This window comes from Crocodylus porosus, unplaced genomic scaffold (genome assembly GCF_001723895.1).
Source record: "Crocodylus porosus isolate Cpor-Errol unplaced genomic scaffold, CroPor_comp1, whole genome shotgun sequence".
Lineage (NCBI taxonomy): Eukaryota > Metazoa > Chordata > Crocodylia > Crocodylidae > Crocodylus > Crocodylus porosus.
In genome coordinates this window covers 270,034,635-270,045,083 of record NW_017728886.1, presented here as the reverse complement: position 1 = coordinate 270,045,083, position 10,449 = coordinate 270,034,635, and the positions used below count along the sequence as shown (strand labels likewise).

At 52.8% G+C, this 10,449-nt stretch overlaps 1 protein-coding gene across 1 annotated transcript in view; it reads right to left on the bottom strand.

Annotated features, from left to right (window-relative positions):
• LOC109322589 (1-phosphatidylinositol 4,5-bisphosphate phosphodiesterase gamma-1-like) overlaps positions 1 to 7,367 on the bottom strand; it is a 56,184-nt gene extending 48,817 nt beyond the window's left edge. The window contains exon 1 of the mRNA XM_019553630.1: positions 6,202 to 7,367. Within this exon, the coding sequence (XP_019409175.1) occupies positions 6,202 to 6,421 (220 nt within the window). The 5' untranslated portion in view covers positions 6,422 to 7,367. The remainder of the gene's footprint in view (positions 1 to 6,201) is intronic.
• Between the last annotated feature and the right edge of the window lie 3,082 nt (positions 7,368 to 10,449).

Here is a 10,449-nt window from a genome sequence, read left to right as displayed (position 1 = left end):
GGTCGAACATGACCCATCCACCACCGCTCTCGGGGTGCGGCCCTCCCGCCAGTCGGCGACACATCTGACTGTGTGGGTGTTGACACCACAGCCCCCCAGTTTCTTAATGAGAACGGGGGGAGAGACAGTGTCGAAGGCCTCCGCAAGTCCAGCAAGACGATGTCCGCTGCTACCCCTGCGTCTAAGGATTTGGTGACCTGGGCGTTGGAGGCACCAGGTTGGTCTGACAGGACCTGCCGCTAATGAACCCGTGTTGGTTGCCCCTGAGCATAATCTCCCCCCCGGCCCCTCAGGGACATGCGCCAGGATAACTCTCTCAAAAAGCTTGCCTAGGACCGAGGTAAGATTAACTGGCCTATAGTCCCCGGGTCCTCCTTCCTCCCCTTTTTGAAGATGGGAACCATGTTGGCCTCTTCCAGTCCTCTGGCCCCACACCAGAGCCCCACGGGTGCTCGTACAGCCGTGCCGGGGTCCTGCAATGACCACAGCCGATTCCCTCAGCGCTCGGGGGTGGAGATCGTCCGGACCCGCTGACTTGAACACATCCAGTCCCCCCAGACGTCCCCTGACTAGATGCGCCCTGGCCCTGGGCCTGGCTGCGCCTCCCCGGGGCCTGAGGGGGCCGGTAAGCAAGCAAGGAACCAGACAGAGGCATCTCTTCCCTGTACACGTGATGGGGAACCGGGAGAGGTCACCGGGTATTAAGCTCAGTCATGGTTGATAGTTCACAGACTTTTTAAGACTAGATCAGACAAACCCTTGCTTAGGATGGTTTAGACCAGAACAATCTTGCCTTGAGCAGGGGAGTGGACTAGAAATGACCTTGTGAGGTCCCTGCTACTCTCACTTCCCTGTTTGTCTGATGTGCCCAGGAAGGTTGCACAGGTCTGTTGGCTGTTTGTGGACCAGGCGGCTGGAACAAGGGCAAGTTTGCACTTCATCTACTGCAAACGGCCCGCTGCAGCCCGTGCTGCGGAGGGGGCTTGCCAAATTCTCTTCAGAGCAGCAACCGAGTGCTTCAAAGAGGCTTTTGCTGTTATTTCAACCACGGGACACAGGGGTTTTATGGCAATCTAGAGCTGCTGAAGCTAGAAAACACTGCTTTCATGCTAGAGCCCTCATACTGCTGATTAAGTCTGAGCACCTCTCCCCCAAGGCACGGTTTGCTCGTCATCGGGAGAAAGAAGTGTGGGTGCCTCAGGCGAGATGGTGATGGAAGCGGAGGGCTGGGACTCTGGATGACCTCTGCGTGCCAAGCCTGACATTGCCACTGATCCACTGGGCAAGTCTCTTATGCTCAGTGGATAGTACGGATCAGATCCCAAAGCACGTCCCCGGAGGGTCGTAAGGACTGGTCCTGACATGCTCTGGGCCGCGCGGGGGAAGGCAGTGCCAGAGGCAGGTGAAGCACCGATACCGCAGCAAGTCGAATGGAGCAGGAGCTAGTTCCAGTGTCCTGGCTCAGTGCTGTGACACAATGGCAAATCCATCTCCCCCGGCTGGGCAGCCAGGGCATCCATCTGGGCCACACTGAGAGCACCCTTCTCTAGGATAAATCTCAGGGACGAAGAAGGAGTCTTAAATGATTGGGAAAGAGTGCAGCAGGTTCAAAAGTGAGAGTGGAGCAATTCCCAAATCACTGCAGGAATCAAAGAACTGGCACAGACCCAACTCAGTTTCTCCCAAGGTTAGGGTTTAATTTGGCACGATGCTCTGAAGCTGCATCGTGCCACCTAAACGTTAAGTCTTAGTGTATCCAAAACGCATCAGTGCATTCACTCCAGCTCTCCAGCAAACACCCTTGCACACTTGCACATTGCACCCCTATGTTAATCCCAAACGCCATCGTCCCATCTGTGCAAACATACCCAAGACTGGGACTGCCAGCCACAAGCATTTAACCACGATGGGTCACGTTTGTTAAATCCTGGGATTTTAACAAATAAATGTCAGGTTGTATTAATTTGCCTCTTGGCTTTGGAGCTGATGGGGGCTCTGCTTCACCAAAACCATCCCTTCACTAAAACCGTCCCTTTCTAAAGAAAAGAAAAATCTGAAAGCAGAGAGTGTTGTGAAAGCATGTACATGATTGCAGGAGCTGTAGCGTCAAGAAAAAATATTAAATGTCATGATACTGGTGACAAAAGTGACCAGAGCCGTCTCTGCTCCAATCCATGCTTTCCTTCCTCTTCCACAGATCCCCAGAGTCATTGCTATGTACTCACAAGCAGCCATCCAGCATCAACTTACACCTACTCCAAAATGCAGTGTCAACCTGTACATAATGAAATACATCCATACACTAGCACATGCTCAGACACCTTGGCTGTCCCTAGGTATACACCTATATAAATACACACCCATGCACACAGCACCATCCCCAGACAGGTTAGAAATAATCTGACCCTAAAACAATCGTCTTGCCAACTAATACTGAAATGAAACAGAGGCAACTTAGAAACACACCAGAGAGTTGGTTTCTCCATGAACTTCTACAAGCCTCGTCATAAACAGGTACTGAAAAATGTGGGTCCTATCGTCTATGCACTGATGTTGATCTTATGTGTGCCACCTCCTATATAGGAGGATCCCAAATTGCTTTAAAAGCAGAGCATCTGGGAATTAGTTTACACAGCTAAGAAACAGGTGGGTGGTATACGATGGCAGGTTAGCAACACCGCACAACCATTGCCTGCCCCCTTGGAAAAACGGGAGGGATTAGGCTAACACACTGGTGTGTGATATCACACGAAACGGTCGAGATTAAAGCCAGCAAAATCAGTTCCAGGAAAGATGGTTTCTTCAGCTGTGCTTACACAACACCCAGGACAATGAGACTGATCCTGAGCAAGACCATAATTATAGTAGTGATGGTTCATATTACACGTGCATTAATGCACTTTAGTTCATGTGCATTAAATGCACATTAAATCTAGTACCTCCATTATGAGGTATTAAGAAAATGTGCATTAACTAAAGAGGACGGTTTTTAGTAACACTTTGTTCCGCATTAGTCTAATTTCATACACATGAACTAAAAAGCACATTTTAAGTGATGCTTTAATGCGCATTAAAATAGGCTAATGCACATTGAAGTGCACATGTACACGCGCCCAATGAGATATAAGACCTTTTGGATAAGCAAGCCATAATACAGAGAATTCCCTGGAGGGGAAGAAGAAAAGGGTGGGCTGAAATCAGCAGGAAGTTGTCATTCCCAAGGGTTTATAAACTATTGAAATCCCCACTGGTTTCCTCACCCACATTCAGAAATTCAGTTCAACATTTGAGCTTCCTGGACAGGCAAAGTGGTTGGATGGTCAGAGAAAAACTCTACTTCCCAGAAGCTCCTGATTTCCACTCCCAGCTTTGCCACAGACTTCCCAGGTGAATCACACAGGCCTCTATTTTGAGAGCCCAACCTCAGACATGCCAGACCTGTTTTCTAGAAGGGCCAGGCACTGGAAGCCCCCAGCAATTTTATGTGGGATTTCTGGTCCTCTGCAATGCTGATTATAAACCCCTCAGGCTCAAATCCTGTCCTCACTGAAATCAAGCACTAAATGCCCACGATGGAGCCAGGAGTCCACTCCGTCAAGGTCGGCACCCCATAGTGGTTGGCACTTTTGAAAGGTGAAGTCTAAATTCTGTCTGTATATCCATGTCTCCGGGCTTAACCATAGCAAACTCGGCTTCACAGTGTTTAACTATGGAAGGGAGGTCAAACTGGTTTGGCCCCTTGGGCTGGATCTGGACTTCGGGGCTGTCTGTGGGCTGGATCCAGATTGTGGAGGTCCTCACAGACCAGATCTGGACCCATCTCATGCAGTAGGGCAAGCCATGCCAAGGAGCTAGGGGTGTTAATGCAACTGCTTTTCACCCCTTGCTGCCAACACAGGTCCTCAATGGGGCTCAGCACCCTGAAGTTCAGATCCCCACTCATGCTGTGCCCCTGAACTCCCAGCCCCTCTAGGAGCCAGATACTGCAGCTTTGTGAGCCACGTGTACGACACCCCTGTTGTGCCTGGCTTGTGCAGTGCCTGGTGATGGAAAGTGCTGTCACTCTGCTAAGCATTGCATCATTTTGCAAATATCCAGCTGAAAGGCAGTGCCAGGGGCATAGCTAGCAATTGCAGCACTCCAGGCAGGGGCAGGGCACACCAGGCACTGGAAGGCACTTGTACACGTTACGCGTTGCTTACATACACGCCACGAAATGGCGAGTTTTACTAGACCCTGTCTGCAGCATGGGCTTCCCCCAACGCCAGCCATCCTACAGCTTCCCTTGAAATCTGTGCCTGGAGCTGGTGCCCCATTCGCCCACCCTAGTTACACTACCAGGCAGCACTACTCTGAAAAGGCACCCATCTGTATTCATCCTCTCTCAATGCCTCCACAACAGGTTGTATTTATTTACAAGCAAAGCAAAATAGGTTTTACTATAAGCATCGACCCTGGATCTGAGAGTCCGGCCAGGTTCTTTGTGGTCCGTGCATTGCTGCCAGTAATAACGACTCAATAAACCCGCTCTCTCTGCACACCTGTGCAATTCCACGCTATAATCCGGAGCAGGCTCGGAAAGCAACATGCACGCACAGGTGGCCTGGGCAATGGCAGTGGATTCAGTGTCGTGTTGATGAGGTACAAACCGCATCAGACTCCATCTCCTCCCAGGGCTGAGATGGCTGTATGGGGCAGAAAGGACTACAAGCTGCTTTTGGTTGAGGCACTACAACAAGCAGCTCCATCCCCCGTAATGCAGGAGGAGCAGCACTGCTGAGTAAGAAGGGCCATTCGCATAGTCACCTCCCAGGGCAAGGATGTGCTCGAAGGGGAGCGCACCCACCGTGGAGCTACCCACGCGGGTTTTGCAGGGAGCCTGAGCACTCTTTCCACCCGACACGTGCTGGTTTCCTGCGTACGATCAAGGCGGCTGCCCGTGGTTACAAAGAAGGGGATGGGATCAGCCATTTAGAACATGACAAAGGGGAAATAACCTTTGACAAATTAGGACCTGAGCAACCAAGATGGATAAACAGATTGGCATGCTTTTCAGAGTAGCACAAGTGATGAGACTGAATCCCCCCACCCCACGCGGTATAGCTCAGAGAATGAAAGGGAAGGGAGGGTGGAAGGGACCAGCAAGGAGAAAGCTGGATGGCAGGAAGGGTGGGTTACAGCAAGCAAAGGGCACAACAGGAGCAACGCAGGAAAACACCGCAAATTCACCCTTGTGAACTCCATTCCCCTTGGCAGGACTGCTGCCAGAACGGCCCCGATGCCTGGTGCACTCAGAAAGGAAGAGATAAATGAGAGCGCAAGGAGCTGCCAAGGGAAAGAAAGGGACTGTGGCGGTGACTGGCTGCGAGAAGCGTGATAACGGCGTGAGGACCACGGGGAACGTCGTGGGTATAGTGGCAGGAGCGGAGACCCCGCAGCCGGAGAAGCTGACCACGGACAGTCAGAGAGGATCGACTGGGGACCTCCAAGGGGAAAACCCAGGCCAAGGCTGGCAGTAGCATTGCTGCTGACTCAGTAGGCGATGCTCCTACCCAGTATAAACCAGTGCTGGGAGGCCTAGTGCTTCTGGAGGCATTCTCTTCGGGATGCTATCACATACCCTCATGCCTGCCCCGGATCTCCTGCACTCACAGTCTGGGAAGGTCGTCAACCCAGGCCAAACCCCAACACCAGGCACCCCATTCCCCTGACCCAGCTTCCACCCAGCTGGGCAAATGCTGCGTCCATCCTCGCGGGCTGCTGCCCGGTGCTGCAGCGAGCTATGAAGCAGCCCCCACGCTCCGGCTCAGTGCCGGTTGCTGACTAGCAGTTAGCAAACCGACCCCTGCAAACCAGTGGGTCCCATTGGTGAAGCTGGCGATGTCCTCCGCATCCCCGGTGCAATGGAAACGCAAGGTCATTGCCATTCAGCCACCCCCATTATTACCGCTAAGGCAGAGCACTGAAACAGTGCTGCTTGGAGCTTTGTTAATGCTACGTACGGAGCCCCCACAACACCTCTGTGCAGCGGGGGAGTCGACAGAGCTGCCCCACGCTGCACAGCCATACCAGGGGGAGAGGGAGGATTGAACCCACTAGGTCCTGCTGCATTTGACTGGGGGTTCACTGGGATCTTGCCAAGCCTGGCTTCCCTACAGATAGCTATTTTCTGGATTTGCAAAGCATGGCGCATATACTCACTGTCCCCTTCCACCTTCTCCGGGGTCCGGCTCCAGATGATCTGCCTGGTCTCCAGCCTGACCTGAAATGTCCTGCGCTCCGGCCTCTGCGACTTTTTCTGGTAGAACAAGGTCAGCACGGTGCCAATCTCCAAGCACCTGAGGATCCTCCCCATATCCCCAGCCTCCATCCTGGAGTCCTCCAGAAACCCATTGACGCTGTTCAGCCTGGACACGGACATCTTCAGTGCGTGGCCATCACCTGGTGGAATCGCAGAGCCAGACCCAATGCACCTTGTTCGTCTCGGCTCCTCTGCCCTGAATCACCTGAAGCAAGGGCTTCCCTTGCTGCAGCTCCTGGGGCTGGCTCGCTCTCCCATGCACCACCGATGCTGCAAAGAGCCAGGACTCTCCTCTGGAAGGGGAAGGGAGAGAGGAAGGGGTGGGACTGATGGACCCTGCAACCTCTCTCTCTTGTCTCCGGCTCAGGAAGAGGATAGCAGTCAGCACGCTGAGCCTTCCCCGCTATCACACCGCCGCAGCAGTGGCAGGGGCAGGCAGACAGGTAGGTTTGGTGGCTGCTTTTCAAATCAGAGCGACAGAAAAACCACCCATCCAGCGCCTGTGCAGGGAGACTGACATTGCTGCAGTCCTGTCACCCCTGGGAGGTGCAGCTGCTGGTGCCGGGGTGGAGAAAGGCCCCCCTGGCAGGACTTGGCAGCTGTGCAAGAGGAGGAGGAAAGCACTTCAGATGGTGCAGAAGCTTCCCAGCCAGATCTGGAGGACTCCCCTTCAGCCAAGATAGGTGTGGGAGGTGGGAGCTGGTATGCAGGGAGGACAGGACATCTCTGCTGGCTTGTCCTGCAGATTCAGGGCTGGGGGGACCCCCACAAGGGGAATGGGGGGCTCTCTGTACTCCAGATAGGCAGCCTGGCGCTGGCGGCTTCCCTTTCCCCCCGCAGATCCTGCGCCGAGAGCCTTGGTGCGAATTCCTGAGCGCGGCTCCTTCTGCTTCTGTTGGGGGAGCAGGATGAGCGGGGGGCGATCCCCCCTCTTCTCTCTCCCTCTGTCTGCTGCTTAATTTCAGGCTGCTGAAATGGACGCCCAGAGGAAACTGCAATCACACATGGCCGGAAAGAGATCAGAAAGGAATTTAAAAAAAAAAAAATTGCAGGATCTTGGAGAAAGAAAAATAGGACGGGAGGAAGAAAAGGCAGTGGAGAGTGACATCTAGGGGCAGAAACACCAGCCAGGCTCTGCAGGCAGGGCCTGGGAACCAGCACGGGCACGCTGCTGCCACGGCCCGCTTCCATCTGGGGGAGGGTCACCATGGCAGGGCAGGCAGTTCATCTCCGAAGGCACAGGTGACTCATCTACACATGCACTTTAATGCGCATTAGCCTATTGTAATGTGCATTAAAGCATCACTAAAAACCCCTGTGCTCTGTGGTTAATGCACAGTAAACTAGGTTCATGTGCAATAAAGCATCACTAAGGGCATTTTTGCACATGGTCTGGGAAGCGTGGGGGGGTGCTTTAATTAGCGAGCCATGCTAATTAAAAGCGCCCAAGTGTCACAATGTGTCAGTGTCCCTTGCACTGAAAAATGGCGGTGGGGCGCTTTGAACTAAAGCACGTTGAACAAGCTTTAGTTCAAAGTGTCCCACCACTGTTTTTCAGTGCGAGGACACTGATACATGTGGCGCTAGAGTCTGGTGGAGCGTATTAATTTCCAAGCTCCAGCAGATTCAATTAATTGAGTCTGCTCCCATGAGCTAGATTTCCAGCACACCAGAGCCAGCTCCCTGCACATGTATAGGAGCCCTAAAAACCGTGCTCTTTAGTTAATGCTCATTACAGTAGGCTAATGGGGCATTTTCCTAGTACCTCACAATGGAGGTACTAGATTTAATGCACATTAACTAAAGCATGTTCATGTACGTATAGACATGCGCAGTGGGATGTAGTCACACATGCCCTGAGTGCATAACACTAAGTAAAGCACTTGAACAAGCTACCCACAGAGGTGGTGGAGTCTCCTTCCTTTGAAGACCGGGACAGACAAAGCCTTGTCTGGGATGATGTAGTTGGGGCTGGTCCTGCTTGGAGCAGGGCGCTGGACTAGATGGGACCTCCTGCGGTCCCTTCACACCTTCGTTTTCTATCATGTGGGAAATGGACCACAGAGATCAGACACCAAAGTCCTTCAGTGCTGCCTGGTGTGCTAAGCATCAGATCAGTGACAGGAAGGGCTTCCTGCTGAGGTCTTAGTATTGAAACCTAAAGGACTATGGTCCCCTCTATGCATTACACACCTTACACAATTGACCAGCTAATTGTGCAATTAGATCTCCTACATATGCAAATTAACTACCATGCCATAAAAAGGTCCATCCAGCAGTAAAGTGAGAGCTGGGAAATGTGCAATAAGTGGCTGTCGGAGCTTGCAGGTGCAGGGGGAGCCTGGGACAGTGTCCTGGCAATAAGGGGGGACAGGATCCGAAGCTGGATGTGTGGATCGTACATGCTAATCCTATCACACATGTGGAGGGGCCTGAGGGCATAAGTGGCACGGCAGGACAGCGTGGAAGGGGCTGGAGTCTGGTCGGGTTAGAGAGAGGGGGCTACATTCATGAACTGGCAGCAGGAGTAAAAAGCTTGTTAATGAAGTTCTCTGGTGCCACCTGAGAAGCTGCTAAGCCAGCAGGGCCCAGGCTGCTCGCTTCACTCTGACCGCGGCGCTAGCACATGACAGAGTTCATAAAAACAAGACAAAATCCACAGGAAGTTGAAGCTACATCTGTGGATGGAGCACGTAAAGGACCAGCAAGACAACTGATCCCCTCCTGGCCAGCTCACCTGAGACTATGGTGGAACTAGACGCATTCATTTCCAGGCACCTCGTTACCACAAAGCTATTGATTAATTAAAAGAAGAGTAACACTAATGATCTGCCTGGAAACGTGGTTTCAAAAGGACCCACTAAATGCTTGATCTTGCAAGGTGGTGTGCACCCTCCTGGGAGGCTCTGGGCACCCTGCCCTCCCTCCAAAATTGTTAGCACACAAGAGAAGCCAGCAGAGCCTGGTGCTAAAGGAGCTAATCCACAGCACAGAGTGTGCTGCCCTGGGGCTAACTATACTTGCACCTAGGGACGAAGTTATTTTCCTCTTGCTGTCCAGGGCACAACCGGGACATGGGCAGTTGGGCCCTGACCCTACAGGGTCATAGATTCATAGAAAATGAGGGTTGGGAGGGACCTCAGGAGGTCACATCTAGTTCAACCCTCTGCTCCAAGCAGGACCAGCCCCAACTACATCATCCCAGCCACAGCTTTGTCCAACCGGGTCTTCAAAATCTCCAAGGATGGAGACTCCACCACCACCCTGGGTAGCCTGTACAGTGCTTCACCACCCTCCTAGTGAGCAAGTTTTTCCTAATATCCAACCTAAAGCTCCCTTGCTGCAGCTGGAGCCCATTGCTCCTTGTCCTGTTGTCTGCCCCTACTGAGACCAGCCCAGCCCCATCCTCTTTGCAGCCCCCCGGCAGGGAGGTGACGGCTGCTATTCAATCCCCCTCGGTCTTCTCTTCTGCAAGCTCAATCAGCCCGGATCCCCTGGGTCACAACCCAGGGGATCTGAAATGGACACAGGAAGCAAGTGTCCAGACTAGGGCCAGAGCACTGGAAGCAGGCAGGTTCAGAGGAAAAGGTCTGTAAGGGACTTGGAGATCAGCAACCACCTTGGCTAGACCCAGGAGCCGGGAGTGGGTGCATGGATGGAGATCAAGAAGAGACCCAGACTGAACTCATTAGGCAGGGGCATGGAGCAGGCAGCTGTAGCTATAACGGACTGGGATGTGGGTATCCTTAAACAAAGCTGCAAGCCAAGAGCCGGCCGTCAGAGGACAGGGCCTGGGCTGCTGTGTAGGGCAGAGTGGCCAGGGGGCTGGCAAGACCATCTGGAGCAGAAGGGGTCAAGGTTGCAGCCTGGAACAAGGGATCAGTGGCAGAAACCAAGAGAAAATGGGGTAGACTTGCATCTTCCAGGCTACCCAAAATAGATATCTAATAGCCTGCTGGGCACCAAAAGCAGACAGCCACATCCATGCAGGCACCTGGGGCCAGCTGGGGGTAATTAAGCTACAAATAATCAGGCCCAGCTAGGGGTTATTTAACCAGCCTTCTGTGCAGGCTTCTGACACCTAATTTCTCCTGTTTGAGAGGGATGTGTCCAGTAGACATGTAACTATAAGCTGGGGCTATGGGAAT